Source organism: Hibiscus syriacus, unplaced genomic scaffold, assembly GCF_006381635.1.
Source record: "Hibiscus syriacus cultivar Baekdansim isolate YM2019G1 unplaced genomic scaffold, ASM638163v2 tig00111640_pilon, whole genome shotgun sequence".
Classification (NCBI taxonomy): Eukaryota; Viridiplantae; Streptophyta; class Magnoliopsida; order Malvales; family Malvaceae; genus Hibiscus; species Hibiscus syriacus.
Window position 1 is genome coordinate 661,325 of NW_024063142.1, and position 16,012 is coordinate 677,336.

Genomic DNA, 16,012 nt, shown 5'->3' on the forward strand with positions numbered 1-16,012 from the left:
AAGTACAAATATAATATTAAATAATAAATACTATGTTAAACATTTAATTAAAAAAATCAAAATAAAATGTAAATAAAAGATCTTGAATAAGAATAAACCCAGCCTGATGTGAAAATTAAAAAAGAGGTCTAATGAAATAACCATTGCACTGTATGCTGCAATGGTCGTACTGTAAAAGTTATGCTTAGAAAGACTCAAGTTATTGTCGTTAATTCATCCAACAGTCCCACCATAAAGTCCCTTGACTCAATGGGGAAGAACATGCACCATATATATGATCATCAAAGGCATCATTATTCAAGGATAAGACCTACTCGAATGAAACCCCAAAATTTGTCTGTTCCTAATAGAAAGGCACGACTGGGACCAAAACCATGGTGGGTAAAAAAAAAACATTTCACATCTGTTGTATTAACTCTACCTTTTTTACACATTATAATCATTATTTATTTATTTGGTTTTTGCCCACCCTTTTCTCCGACATTCCTTTTGCTATCAACGATGAGATGAGGAAAATGCCAAACACTGTTGGGACTGATGACGAGTACTGGTTTTGAAGATTTTGTAATCATTGTTTACGGTGGAGAGACAAGAAAATCACCCCTCCCCTTAAAAAAAACACACCAGATGGGCCACTGTTCCAGCTTATGCCTTGTTGCTTTGTGGGAACATTGAGAGCGCAAACAATGGGATTGCAAATTTTGTAACTTTTTTTTTGCTCCATCGTTTAGATTATCCCTCGTCCAGTTACTTAAAACGCTTTAATCATATACATGAAAATCCAAACTAGCTCGTATTAAGGGTGACAGGGTTAGGGTTTAGGCCATAGGGGCGGGCGATCCCTTGGATTGTGCAATTCCATTTCATAACTTGTACGATATATTCTGTGTATAACTTTTTCTGTTCATGCAATCCCTCTGTTTAGGGTTAGCTTTTTTGCTTCATTTTGGGGCGGGGGCTTGTACTGTTTTAAAAACAATCGTCTCATAAAACCTTGACCTTTTCACAGAGGTAAAGCTAATCAAACCATATAAAGGAAGTATAGGACCCTAGCTCGCCCAGGGGTGTGTTTATCACTGTCATATATAGGGGACTTACAAATATTTTTCAAGATGAATATATATATATATATATTAATTTTAAAATTTTAATAAAACAGACAATAAATACAAAAAAAATTAGATTTCTCAATGGACGCACGATCACCCTGAACACTACATACATATATCACTAATCACTAGTATCTCAATTCAAGACAAACAATTTATTTGTGGATTTCAATTCGAGTTTAAATACTAATTGTTGGTAATTTTTTTTACTGAAAAGAAATCGGAGCATGAGGTGACTCTTCACCGAACCCTGAGATTTGTTGGAAGTTTATTAGAGGGGGGGTGCCCCCCACCCTAAAGGAAAATGGAAAGACAAATTCAGTTACAGATCACTTACAGTGGGGAGTGAGCCAAAATGTGAAGCAGCTATACCTATACTCCTTAAAACCAGAAAGGTTGGGTAATAATATAAGGTGCTATTTTGGGGCTAATGTTTTGGGCTATAAAATATACATAACTAAGCAGTCTTTAAAAGTTGCTGCAAGGGGCAGGCTATCCATCGCATGGCCTTTGCAATTGCATGCGACAATCTGTTCCATTTCAAAGTTTTTAAAAATTGTGTATGGGCCTGGATTCATATACTATTTTATTTTGAATTGGGTTTGTATTAAAGTTATCATCAAAATATTTGATAAAGTTAATAATTAAAACATTTAAATAAAATTAAATACTGATCAGATTGAGTAGAGAGTTCATAACACGGGCAAGAGAAATTTAAATATTTTAAAAATATTTGTAGTATATTAATAATTCCAAAGAAAAGTACGAATTAAAATGACTTTTATGATAAAAAAATTATTATTATTATTTGACGATTCAAATTCGAGTACCATAGATATCAAAAAGTGTGAATGATCAATATTTAAAAGTTAAAAATTATCTTTAAATAAATAATTCTATGTATTTACCACGTATTATTCAAAACAATTCCAACGAAAACAACCATAAAGATATCTTCCCATGGTATACAGAAGTATAACTCGTTTTAGCTCCCAAGTGATATTCTAAAAGTAAAAAAAGGATTCATTTTCCAATTTTAGACCCTTAAATTTTGAAAATTGAAGCTTTTGTCTCAAGTGAAAGTTGGGAAATGACGATCAACGGCGAAAGTTCGGTGTACGTGGGAGGACTTCCCTACGACGCCACCGAAAGCTCCATTCGCCACGTCTTCAGCGTCTACGGTGCTGTCGTCGCCATTAAGGTCTTCCTCTTTCCGTTGACTTTCACCTACGCACAATTACTCTTCGTCCCCGCCGTTTATTTACTTTCTTTTATGCATTCAGGGTTTCAATTTCTTTTTCTAAGTTCTTCGATTTTTGTTTTCAAAGAGTTTAGCAGTACGATTGGTTCTCGAAAATCTTTAGTACTTTTACAGTTATTTAAAAAAAATCAGTTATTAGTGTTTTTTCGGAATTAATTTGGGGATAGCGGATAAAACTTACCGGCGATGAAATTATTGTCTGTTGTTTTACTCATTGTTTCTAGAATTTTAATAATGTTTGGCGTTAGGGTTTCCTGAGAAATCGAAGTTTCACAATGTGGGTGGTCCGCAGATTGTTAATGATCACACAACTAGAGGATAATGCTACGGCTTTGTTACTTTTACAAATCCTCGTTCAGCTTATGATGCCATCAACGATATGAACGGCAGGGTATGCATTGCTTGTTTTTTCATGGATCATGAAATGATTCTGTTCTTGTTTTGAAACTTGTAGAATTCTGACATTATTGAAACATGAAATTATAACTAGAATATTGATGGCCGAGTTGTGAGAGTTAATGAAGTGACCACCAGAGGGGCAGATCAAATTTTAGTCGTGACCGCCCTAGACAGAGTGAGTGGGATGAGGGACAGGACAGAGAAAGAGATCATGATCTTGATAGAGAAAGGTATCGTGATCGATTCAGTGATAGGTCCAGGGAGCGGGATTGGTCTCGGGGCCATGATTCTGGAAGAGAAAGAGGATATGAGCGACACGAACATGATAGAGCTGGGGAATACTCAATGGATAGAGATCACAATAGAGATGTGGAGGATCATATGCATGGAGAGAGCAGGAACTATAATCAGGATTGGGATAGGGATCATGAGCTGAATTTGGATGAAGATAGCGAACCGGCTGGAACGAACGGTTATCATAGAAGTGTTGATGAGGACAAGGAGCAACGAGTAAAGAGACGGAATGGGTAACGCCCCAGTTGGTTGCTTAATGTTTTTTTTTTTTGCTCACAATATATTTTAAGTAATGGAGTCCTTCACAATGTTGATATTAATTCTATTGTACTTCATTTGCATGAACTGTTGCTATATTCTTTCTTGTGTTGATGGCTTTCGGTCTAAGGTCTTCCTGTTCCTTATAATATGTTGATGGCTTTCAGTCTAAGGTCTTCCTGTTCCTCATAATATGTTGATGAATTTCAGTCTAAGGTCTTCCTGTTTCTCATAATATGTCGATGGCTTTCAGTCTAAGGTCTTCCTGTTCCTCATAATATGTTGATTGATTTCAGTCTAAGGTCTTCCTGTTCCTCATAATATATTGATGGCTTTCAGTCTAAGGTCCTCCTGTTCCTCGTAATATATTGATGGCTTTCATTCTAAGGTCTTCCTGTTCTTCATAATATGTTGATTCTGTTAATTCTTCTTTATGAGCTGACTGATGAGCTTCAATTTATTTTCCTTAGATTAATCACTTCGGTTTTAGCAATGTTTCTAGTTTTATATCTGTGTGTGTATTATCACGAGAAGTCTTTTAAACTAATTTTCAATTTTGCAGTTCTACGAGCAATGATCACGGCAGAGAACTGTCAACTGATGACTACAATCAGGTAACCTTAACTTTGTTTTGATGCTTGTTTGTGTTTTCACTTTTTCCTTTTACTAATTATGTTTTGTTTTCAGATGAAAAAAGAACTGGAAAAATCAATTCAAAGCCGAGAAGAACTTAAAACAGAGATCTGCTGCATCTTTGAAATTTTGTATTGATTTTTTGAGGAAATTTGGTTTAGGAAGATGGATATTATAGCATTTAGGTGTAGCCTAATGCATTATTTATGTTTGCATATGCACGCTTGTGTTAACATTACCATTGCAATCACTAAAGTGAGAATATCACTATCCAAGGTGTTTTTACGGAGTCCAACCACCCTTTGTTCTTTAGGATCAGTTTTATCCCCTTTCCCTCCAAGACTCAAAGAAAGACATACATGTGGTCTATTGTGAAGTAGGAATAGATGAGTAATCCAAGGTATCTTAATGAAACCTGATGTATTTTATTTGGCCTTGTACATTTTGTCTCAAAGAAGTTTATACATACATACATACAGACACTGGAAGATGCATTGGTTGCTGCAAAGAAGCTTTATTCACGTCACAAAATGCATTTAGCCAAGGTAATTCTCTGAGATACACTGCTGCAATATGGTGCGAGTAAACTTTAACCTTTTCTTTTTGGTATGCAACATTAACTTAAAATGAATGACCTGCAGCTGCATAAGTGTTTCATGCAAGTAAAGGAGTATAGGGACAAACTTAAAGGCTATGAACTGGAACTTCAGGTCAGTATCTTCAGTCTGTTCATTTTTTTTTGGATAAGAAGTGGAGGCCTCGTTAAAAAACCCCTTCGTGATTACTAGAACACCTTAAGATGTTCCATAATCAGCGGAAGGAGGAAAAGAGTGCCTCAAATTTTATTGCTAAAAGATTAGTACAATTCATGTGATTACAACCAAGCTTACCCCCCCCCCCCCCACATACAATAGATAAACCCGAACTCAAAAAGAAAAAAAAAAAACCAACCACAAATTCCCTATCTTAGCCAATTCCAGACTTTGCTAAAACATCTGCCTCTAAGTTTTCTGGCCTAGCTACCCAATGAATGATGCCCTCCAAGTTTCTTATCTTATCAGCAATTTCTTTAGAGATAGAAACATACTAACTTGGGCATTTATCCAAATTCTTAATCCACTCCACATATAACTTACTATCACTCTCAATAATCAACCGTTTCTTAGAACACCAGCAAGAAGATTCAAAGAAAATTAAACCCCGTTTAATGGCCTTTAATTCCATTAAAGGAGGACCCGGACCAGCAGCTTCTTGAAAAGATCCTAGCGCCGTGCCAAACTCATCTCTTAGGATCCCGCCTAAACCACTTGCCTTCCAATCACCTTTGACAGCAGCATCCACATTCAACTTTAGAAATCCCATAGGGGGAGGGGACCAAGAAATCTGTTTTGTTATCTGGTTTTTTGGAACAAAACATAGATCTCCAAGGGAGGGATCACTAATGAGGGAGTCCTTCGAGATGGAAATGTTAGTGAATTTAGCTAAGAACCAAGATGCTAATCTGAACCTCGCTGTGAAGAATAATTGAACCGGGTCGAACACACCCATTTCGAAGACAATGGCATTCCTGCATTTCCAAATTCTCCATAAAACTACATAAGGAATAAAGGTCCAAATAGTTGAATGAGGCACCAATTCTTCCCAAGTTGAAAGGAAACAGTGTGCATTTAGCTGATATTTGTTCTATTGTCTTGTTGAAAGCATGCTATGGAGCCAAAGACACGTGCGTTTGAATTTACGGCTGTGTTGTTAAGCACATAATCCATGTCATTGTTGATCATATGCATCATTGTTTTGGTTCTCCAAGTTTTGTTTCATTTCTAAGATAAGAATTCCATGCTATACGCAAAATGAGACTCGCGTTGCATACAATTGATGCTTCTAGCCTTTTATTATGTGGTGCTTTCATGGCGGAAATAGATCATAGTTATATGTTTTAGGTATTGAACCAAAGGTAGCTCAATAGTTATTTATGGCGAGTTTCCAAATGATGATGAGACGAACTAGGGTCTCAGCCTCGAGTACCGAAGATTAAAGCTCTTTAAAGAATCATTCATGGGAGAAACAGTAGCACTCGTTATATTAACTCTAGACTTTACCTCGCAGTCCCTTGTTGATTCAGCAATGGTAGAGTGTGAAGATGATGTGGGTATACGGGACGGCAGTTTGGTGAACGGGATTGCATGATTTGTGTTTGTGGTTCATTAATCATCTGACTTATCACCTTTTGATTGGACTACTTAATCTTTATGTAGAGATATAGCATGAGTACTTTTGATGTATATACTGATAAATTACAGAATGTTGTTATGCTTTAGTGTTCTTTGGGAATGTAATATCATATCATTGGATGACGCGAATTCTAAATAGAGTGTTTGTTTGTTTGGTTAAGAGTTAAAGCAGGCTGTTTTTATTGACCTTGAAGCTTGGAGCCTCTTGTCCAACCCCCATAAGCGTATTGCCTCCGTTAGTTTAGTCCTTGGAAAAACGCTTTTCGGCGGATATTTTTTTTATTAAGCTAAGGTGATTACAAAATAGTATATATTCTAAATACTCTCAATTACGTGACAATAAACGCTCAATCACCCTGCTGTAATCGTTGATGCTCGAACACGTGACCTCTAAGAACATCTTTATAGAATTATTATATGTAATATTACATATAGTTCACATAATCTAAATTATTCGAGTATGCAGTTAATCGAAATTGAATAACTGATCCAATTGATTTTTTTTTTATAATAAAAAGAAGAATTATTTAAGATTGAATTTAAAATTTGGTTTATACTAATTTTGTTTAATGATAGATTTTTATCATTGCATTACGAGTCAATCAGAATGTTCTCCCCAAAGTGGAACTAAAATCAGTTATATATCCAGCAATAATGATTAATCGTTGAAAAAATATTCACACTCTTAAAAGTTGTTTTTAACAAGTGTTACGTTGTTTGGTATTATTTTTTGAAGCTATTATAAAATATGTACTTTTTAATTTTTTTATATCAATCTAATCATTTTTGCTTTGAATTTAAGATTACTTTTATAAAATTTATCTTATTAACTACACATATTGATATAATTTATATTTTATTGAAATATTAATCTAACTCCAATTTTTTTAATTTATGAAACAATAAGAACAATTTGAGCTTGACGCCTTGACCCTTCAATATTTGGCCTTCTCTAAGAAGAGACGAGGGCAAATCTGCCAACAAAAGCATAAAGACCAAAAGAATAGAAAACGCCGAAAACAAATAATCCATTGTTCAATCTTTTCCCGAATCGACAATTCAAGCACATATGGAAACAACAAAACAAACTTTCACTTTTCCTTACGCCCTTTTTACCCTCCCTCCATATTTCACATAATGTTTTGTTTCTTTTCAAATTAATAGCATATGATTATGCAGAGAATTACATGGATACCCCAGAGCTAATTAACCCTAAACCTTAAAACTGTTGGAATTTGAGAGTGATCTCGCTTCCATTGCTTTCCTCACCTTCCTCTCTCAGAGCAGCTAACCCTTTTCTTTGATCTCCACCGTTGTCTCCGTTCTCACCTTTCCAGCTGCTGCTCTCAGATTTCCCATCTTCAATGCTCTCGGACCGGTCTCCGCCTCCCCTCATGTCAGGCTCCGGTAGGCTATGGGCCTGTGAGGTGTCCTTGTACAAGTGGAGTTGATGCTGGAGGGCAGGGCAGAGCATAGTGAGGGCCCCCGGTTAAATTTATATATTTGATATAATTTTGATATGATAGTATTTTTATTCATATAAAAATAAATATTTAAATTAAAAATATAAAAAATATTAAATATTTAATCAAGTAGGACCAAACTAAAGAAGGATAATCTCATGTTCTCAAAAATTTTGGTCTAATAATAATTTAGGTCATTGTAAGTCTTAATATTACACAAATTAAGTGTTATCTTGTGAATTTTGAGTTTTTTAATAAATCTAAGATGAATACAAAATAATATATGTATAAAGACTCTCAACTATTTAACAATAAACGCTCGTATCTTCTAGTACTTGAACTCGAGACCTTAAGGATAACAATAATCCGTTAATCACTAAGGTTGCTTAATTCATGTTGAATTTTGAGTTTAAATATATAATAAGTCTTTATATTTTTTTAAATTGTCCAATATTTCAGTTTCTGACAATATTTAATTATGGTTCTGTCTTGCCGGAAGGTGTGGCGGTGCAGCGGCCGCCGTAGTGTAGAATTCCTGGGGCACAGGTGATGGACAAAAGTGAGGAGGTGCATGGGAAGCAACCGGGTGGTGAGCGCCATAAAGAGTGGGAGCACCACCGTGAGCGGCTGCTGCGGCAGTAGCATAGTCTGGTGGAACCCAGATGCCACCTAGGACTACAAGCTGCGGTGTTGGGGCTCCCGGTGCTTGCGGACTTGGGTTTGGTCTCCTCGTATGCAACCTATATTTCTGTATAAAAAGATGTAAAACAAAAAATCGTTAACTGAGTGAAGGATTTTGGAACTTATCAGTTAATTTGTGCAGTATTGTACTGTGTTAGTACAAAAGCTCTTTCTTGCATGTCTCAGTTACCTGTAGATGGCTTTTCACTTCATCATTGGTCAAACCGTCAACCTTCATCAGCTCCCTTATTTGTTTCGGAGTGGCAACTGAATGTAATCATCACCACGACATTCTCAGATCAGAACCAATGATTTTGGTAATCATAGCTTGATTTCAATGCAATTCTATTAATTTCACCAACTCAAACAAAGAGGGGAAAAAAAAGGCGAAAACTTTACTGATACCTTGAGAACCACCAAGCATCTGGAGAGCATTGACAAATCTCCTATGCAAATCAGGTGACCAGCACCGCCTAGTCTTCCTATGAGTTTGACTACCATTTGTACTAGCGTTATTACTGTTGCTTGTTTGTCCGTCAGCTGCATCACAGCTGGTTCCTTTGCCTTGCTCAACCAAAGCTCCTCCGTTCCCAACTTCACCGGAGTTGTCTCTCAGTTGACTATCATTTTCAGTTCTTTCCAAGCACTTCTTGTCTTCCATATCTTTATTGACGGAGGCGAGAGCTAGCTCCGGAAGATTGGAACCGGGGCTCGAGTTTCGGTGTTTGGAGAACGGAAGGAAAGCTCCTCCATTTCTCTGCTTGGTGTCTAAGGCCAACTTGGGACTAACACTGAAACCGGTATCAGTTTCTTTAGGGGACGTGACTGTGGACAGCGGTTTAGTTTCGTTTCCCGCTTGGCTCCATAGCTGCGCGCTCGTCATCCAGTTTGCTTTGTCCGATATGTTTTGTGATTTGTCTGAATTCTCGGAGCTTGAGTTTGTGATTGGTATGAATTCTTCAAGAACTGGCCTTGATCCTTGATTCTCTCGGCATGCGTGTAGTTGCTGCCTTGAAGCCTCCACAGCTGAACCAAAGAACAGTATTAACAAATGCTTTAGTTCTTTTGAAAATGTATGCAAATGTCGGGAACCTTTAAATTCGAAGATATTAGACTAACAAATAGAAAGCGAGCTCTAACTTCTATAAATCAAAGAGGCAGGAACCTGGAAACCAACCCCTTAGCCGAAAGAATATGAATATCCACCAGTAGCTAGGAAAATATATATATATATATTAATTTCTTTATTGTCATTTGGATCTTAAGGTGATGATGATTCTATTATAACTCCCCTTTTATAAAAACAGTATCAATATCCTAAACATAAATAGTAAACCCTTTTCTATTTTTTGTGTTTATTGAAGATGAATCCTTTAAAGAGAAAAAAAAAATTAAATGTTCTGATACGCACCATTGGTGAGAAGTTGCATGCAAAGGGGAAGCTCACGCTTGAAAGCATCGATCTTAAGGCGTTCTTCCTCGAGACGGTAAAGGAAATCTTCAAGCTTCTGGGTTTGATCAATATTATGCCGATCCCCAAATGATTTCAACAGCATAGAATAGCTGTGAGGTTTGCAGTCAAGGGTCAGTCCACAAGGCGATGCCATATTTTTCTCTCCGCTCTTCTTTAGGGTTTTATAAAACAACGAGAAACATATATTTTTCCTTTTGTTTTCTCAGGAAAAGTTGTTGTTTGGAACGACACCAGTCATGCCATAATAGCAACAAACAATAAGATCTGTTTGTACGCAGAAACAAACAAAACAAAACAAAACAAAGACGGGACCAAGAGAGCAGTAGGTTTGGCTTTGCTTTGAGAGAAAGGGAAGTTATGTTGTGCTGTGAACACAAGGAGGATCGTCTCCTTTAGGGGTGAGTTCAAGGGGGGAATAAAGTAAGCTAAATAAAGGGAAGAGGATGAAAAAGCAAAGGAGCATGGTAATTTCTTGCAAAAAAAAAAGGTTAAAGAATATATATATATATATATATATATATATATATATATATATATATATATATATATGAAAGAGAGAAGATAATGAAGGTGGTCTGACAGCAAAGGGATCATGTGCTTAGCCTGCGTACGATATTCTAAATCGCCTAATACAAAAGATGATTCTTCTTACTACTGTTTCTGTACTTTTGATTTTCTTTTGTCACTTTTTATTGCTAGTAACCCTACTAACCTTTGATTCTTCTCTTACTTTATAAAAGAAAAGAAACAAAAGTTTAGATTTCAACTAATTTGTGTTTAACCTGATTGATATTATTATACAATATCTGAAAGTTATAAATTTAAATATATTTAAATAAAAATAAATGCTTTTAATGTTATGTTATTTTTTTCATACTAGTTGAGAAATTCATACTTCGTATAATTGGGTATTAGACAAGTGTACGATAAGAAAGAAGCTAAGGGCAGCATTAATTACCTAAGATAAGAATTCCATCTTCCTTTTTCCGAGTAACATTTCTGTGAAAAAATATATAACGATCCTACGCGATTAACAGAAGCATATCCCATGAATAATTTATTTATGAAAACAACATTTTATTATTTTAATTTACTAAAAGATGGTTTTAGTATGAATCCAACGATGCAACTTTCTTTATGGTTTCAAAAGTAGCATAATTGGCCTAAAATTGAGTGCAAATCAACGGAATATCTAATCTAAAAAGCGACATTCGTCGCAAAAGAATGTAATTGTGGGGGGGGGGGCTAAGGAAGGAATGTCTTGGTTTCAATTCTACGTCTCTAAATTCACAATTAATCCCATCCCTAAAAGTGATAAAGCAGGTTAAGAGCCGGGGAATCTTCCTCTGCTACTCGCTTTAATGAAGCGGCTCCCAAGCTAACCAGATTCTCTCCCCCGTTGCTTTTAATTTAAATTATATCTATTAAGATAACCGGATACGGGTCCTGCTTGGAATATTGGATTGTCCGAAGTAGTCTAGCCAGTTGCCACCCGATTGACCGAGTCCATGGTGCATGGGGATGCATTGATGTGAGACGGAGAGGGGAGGGTATCAAATGGATGGAAACGGGTAAAGACAAGAAAAGGGGGATAAGATCCGGAATAAGCAAAATTATGAGATAATGAACAAGAAGTGACTTTTTTTTAATATATATATTAGGTTAAATCAAAGTAAAAGAGAAAGTTGATGGAGTAAGACTGGCTGCTGCATGCTGCATGATACATGCTGCATGCATCGAACTCCCTTGGCCTTAAAACACTGAGTTGTCGGCAGTCACTTTCTGAAATTCCAAAAAGAAAATAAAAGAGAGAGGCAGTGTCTTGTGGTACAAGACTCTCCAGTCCAGCCCATACCTTTTCTCTTCGCCACATTCCCTTGTCTTCTTTCCATCTTTATTGTTTTCATGGAGAGAAAAAAAGAGGAAAGTAAAGGCAACGGAAAGGAGATTCTCCTCGTGACAAGTGTCACTCATATTCCCTCACATCTCCCTTCTGAATATCCCTTTTGTCTCCTGTTTTATATTTCCATATCATTTGTTTATAACCCCGAAATTCCCCTACCTTTTCCTTATTTTTAAACTTCTCCCAGTGCACGAATATCTTAGTTTAATAGTTAAAAGAATTGTTATTTTTTTATAAATCATATATTCGAATGTTAACGACTACAGTTGAATATTTGAGAATTTACCGTCAATTGATTAAAAATATTTACAATAAATATTATTTTATAATCATCTTAATTAAAAAAAATCTCATAATAAACGTACCAGCTTTTACCCAGCAATTTTACACTCCCCTCTCCTCGTTGCATTGCATAACTATTGATAATGAGAAAGTATTTGATGAATTTGGTTCATCATATTATTTGTGGTCTTAGTGAATTACGTTCATTAATTTTAAAATAACATCTAAATAACTATCTGTTCTTTATTTACACGTAGAAAAAATGTGAAGATTTACTTTAAAAAATAAAAATAAAAATATTATTGATTGAAACCATGAATAACGTGGTGAATTCGGTTCATCTAATAATTTTTATTTAATAACAAGGACAGATACATTAAACTCTTAAAAGGAACCGGTGTACGTCCATTATTTTATAAAAATTATAAATTTAGTTTAATATTCTTCACGGATGGGAAGAAAAAAATGCATATACATTATTTATTATAAAAAATATATTAAAATTTTATACTTAATTTTTCATTTTTTAAATCTATCATTGTCTGACAGTCTGCTGTGAATTTGCAGGTAGTAAAACTACAACAAAAATAATATCTCTAAATCTGCATTAGCCTTCACCTATAGGGATGTAAATGAGTCGAATTAAATTCGAGTATTGGTAAGCTCAACTTGATTCGAAAATTTGCGAGACAAAAATTTGTAAGCTCGACATGAACTCGAAACAATAAATTAAAGCTCATAAAATCTCGAAAAATATCAAAATAAAAAAAAAACTTAAACTTAACTTGATTGGAACTCAAAACTCAAACTCGAACCTGAACATTAAATACACGAGAACCTCATATTATATATATTTTTTAAAAACCAATACAAATGTTAATACTATCAATAATTCATTTTTTAAAATTAATATATTATGTTTTCAAGTTTCTCGCGAGCTTTTCATGTCAAGTAGCTCGTTTCGGCTCTTTAAAAACTCAAATCAAGTATTTATTGAGTTTTGATAAAATCAATCTCGATTAACTCACGATCTTTTCGTCTCATTTACATCCCTATTCACTGAGTTCAACTACTGTTGCTTGCCAGAAAGGTGTGTCCTTAATGATACATGCACGTAATCATACTACTCATAATGAACTTTCCTTAACCAAAACCTACTGCAGCCTTCCAAGGCTCATGATCCTTTAACCCCAGTCCACCAGCAAAAGATGAAATTTATCCGGTACAAATAATTAGCCAAATTCATTTTGATAAGAGATGAGGCAAATGAATTTGGAATGTGTGTGATATTTTCATTTCCAGTTTCCCTGTCTCATTTAACACATGTAGAATAAATTCTTCGGCCTTTGCGGCTATTCCTTACCAAATTCTAATTCCTCAACTCATCGGTCATCAATCTATATACAAAGTCCTCATTTTGTTTCCAGGTTTATCGCTTGGAATAAGGAGAAGGGAATATATATTCAAAGATAACTATCAATCATTTGAGATTGAACGTTCATACCCCTGACGCTTTTAGTGTTCGAACACGAGACCCTAAGGAATAATAACAATTCTTTTAGTACTTAGGTCACTCGGTTGATGCTATTATATAAAATATTAAGAAATAAATATTTGTTGAGACGAAGATGAACATGGATTGGTTGCGAGGTTGGAGACTCACATGGTACGGGGTTGGTTCTTTATTGGATTACTTGAGGGAAAAAGCGTATCAGCAAACAGCCTATTCCCTACTTTTTATCATACAATTTGGACCACTCTAATTTAAAACAAAAATATATTGAAGAAATGGTTCAATTCAAAAGGCAAAGTTTCCCAATTTCATGCTCCAATTGGCTATGTGAAAGCATCAAAATAAAAAGAGAATTATTTGTATTTTCCTATGATGCACGTATTAATTGAATGTTTAATTAAAATGTATTGTATAATTTTAATATTTGTATTTGTTTTTTTGTTGACGGAGAAATAAATAATAATTAAAAGAAGGAAAAATAAGGTACGACCATGAACTCATTTTTTTAAATATCTTTGCATGATATGAAAGATTCTTGAGCTTTGAGGAAAGCCAATGATGTTTACATTTACCGGTGTTGAAAGGATTTTTTTTTCATTGAAAGATGGAATCATGGAAATGGGATTGTTCTAAGAAATTCCCTAATTCACTTGGGATAGATTCGTCGTCGTTTGCTTTAGCATCAGAAACTCGTTAATTGCTATCTAGCCGTAGGGTCTTGCATTATTTAGATTCTTCCTGCAAAGCTCATCTTATATTGTATTAAAATTTTGTCCTAACAACAAGATTGGTTCAAGTGGCAAGCAATTTAATATCGTTTAAGTAGGTCTCGAGTTCGAGTCATTGTATGAGTAGAAAATCACAGTTGGAAGATTCACCTACTAAACTCAAGTGTGCGACCTGGGTCAGTCCGACTTTAACCAGTGCGGATCCCCTTGTGAACTGGGAGTGCAACAAAAAAAAATTAACTTTTTGATTAAAATTATTGATTTTTTTTCCTCAGAAATTAAAACTATCTTTTGTTGATATGAAAATACAATAATATCAACCATCATTCATCACTCCTTTTCAATAACTATTTGAATAGAATATATGGTTTGACCCTAAATTAAAAACAGAAAGATAAAATAAAAATACAAAGCATTAGCATCCGAAGCAGGAGAGTGGAGGATGGAATTAGAATATCTTCGGTCGGCCTCTTACTTAAAAGATGAGTATAGAAGGGCAGGAATTAGTGTAGCTCAAGACTTGAATTTTTATTTTTATGCAATATCATTTATTAATAAATAATCTTCACCACTTGTTCTCATAACTGTGAACACAAAATACACTTGGTTTAAATTAGATTTAAATGATAATCTGAATGAACTTTTTCTCCTTTAAACCCAGAAATTATAATCGGTGAATGGTTACAAAAAAAAATGGTAGCCACTAATGGTTTGATGCACAAAAGTACATGATATGTTGTAAATTTTACTCGATAAAATGATACTAGTAGGCAGCTTTCGTCAGGTTTAAAGGAGGAAAAGTTGGGGTTTGCCGTGACCAGTGGGCTACGGCAAGCCTATAGGAAGGCATCAACAATAGGCTAATGGATCCAGTCAAGGGATTCAATTGGAGGCCCGTGTCAAATCGTAGGCTGATTGCTGGATAAGACATTTCCATGCATACTTCCACCTGATGAAATCCAAAAATTTGAGATTGACCCTGTCATCTATATTGACTGGATAGGCTGTTAGAAACTATGAGTTATTAAACGTGTTGAATGGATGGAGAATATACCTGGAATCAGATCAATATGTACAGAAACTTGTTAAAAAAATTACTCAAGGTGTTTTCTGTTCAAATTCAGGAAAACACATCACATTTAATAATATAGCTGAGCAGCAGCTATTTGTGGCTTTTCCATCAAAGGAGAGCATTGAGAAAATGACATAATTTGGATTCAAATTCAAATTCTTCTGACATTTTTTCATGACTGTTTCAGGACATTTCCTCCCCAGCATAAGCACGGTTAAATAGATATATGAAGGTTTTTGAGCTATTTTCTACGTATCTTTCCATTTCTTTCTAAGCATTCTTGACCATGTATTAAGGAAATACAATCCATCCTTCGTTTTCTCTGCAGCGTGTTTTAACCATTGAAAGGTCTTGAGTTAATCACATGGACTTAGATGTGGGTGGCACAGTGTTAGGTTTAAGTGTTAGACACTCATATGTATTCAGTATGGTTATTTTGATTAATTTTAAAGGTTTTCAATGTATTTGGAGTATCATATTCTTTAACCCATTATCTCCATATGCGTCAGACACTAAAATGAAGAGTCATGTAGGGTTGAAGACTTGCAGTCTTAATCAGCTAAACCATGTAACTTGACATGTAAGGTATCATGGAAGGTAGCCGAAGCCAGAGCTTTAAGCACCATCTTTATCAAAGCAAAAACCTTAATTATTGTATCATGACTTTTCCAAGGCATCCAAAGAAGGGTATTTTCTCCTTTTCTTTTCCAT

At 35.1% G+C, this 16,012-nt stretch overlaps 1 protein-coding gene and 1 long non-coding RNA gene across 4 annotated transcripts; one reads left to right on the plus strand and one right to left on the minus strand.

The window, feature by feature from the left end:
• The first annotated feature begins 2,120 nt into the window (after positions 1-2,120).
• Positions 2,121-6,292, plus strand: LOC120166509. 3 transcript variants are annotated; one of them, XR_005519935.1, is made up of 7 exons: positions 2,121-2,310; positions 2,619-2,761; positions 2,861-3,296; positions 3,884-3,935; positions 4,009-4,499; positions 4,596-4,664; positions 5,895-6,292. It is a non-coding gene; the product is annotated as an uncharacterized LOC120166509 (long non-coding RNA). The 3 variants fall into 3 exon arrangements; XR_005519934.1 differs by having other exon boundaries at positions 6,061-6,290; XR_005519936.1 differs by having other exon boundaries at positions 2,122-2,310; positions 2,663-2,761; positions 6,061-6,290.
• A 917-nt stretch (positions 6,293-7,209) lies between these two features.
• On the minus strand, positions 7,210-10,195 carry LOC120166508 (myb family transcription factor EFM-like). Its single transcript, XM_039175770.1, has 5 exons — positions 9,741-10,195; positions 8,735-9,355; positions 8,520-8,596; positions 8,128-8,396; positions 7,210-7,648 (listed from the first exon to the last, which is right to left on the minus strand). Exons 1-5 carry the CDS (start codon positions 9,934-9,936, stop codon positions 7,405-7,407), a joined length of 1,407 nt encoding a protein of 468 aa, XP_039031701.1. The 5' UTR covers positions 9,937-10,195; the 3' UTR covers positions 7,210-7,404.
• Between the last annotated feature and the right edge of the window lie 5,817 nt (positions 10,196-16,012).

Excerpts from the sequence above, each read along its gene's own strand:
- LOC120166508 (XM_039175770.1), bottom strand. The coding sequence starts at position 9,936 with ATGGCATCGCCTTGTGGACTGACCCTTGACTGCAAACCTCACAGCTAT. Across the intron at positions 8,597-8,734 it reads GATGCTTGGTGGTTCTCAAG|TTGCCACTCCGAAACAAATA; the intron begins GTATCAGTAAAG and ends GATTACATTCAG. Across the intron at positions 7,649-8,127 it reads CTTCCGGCAAGACAGAACCA|TGCCCTCCAGCATCAACTCC; the intron begins TAATTAAATATT and ends TATGCTCTGCCC.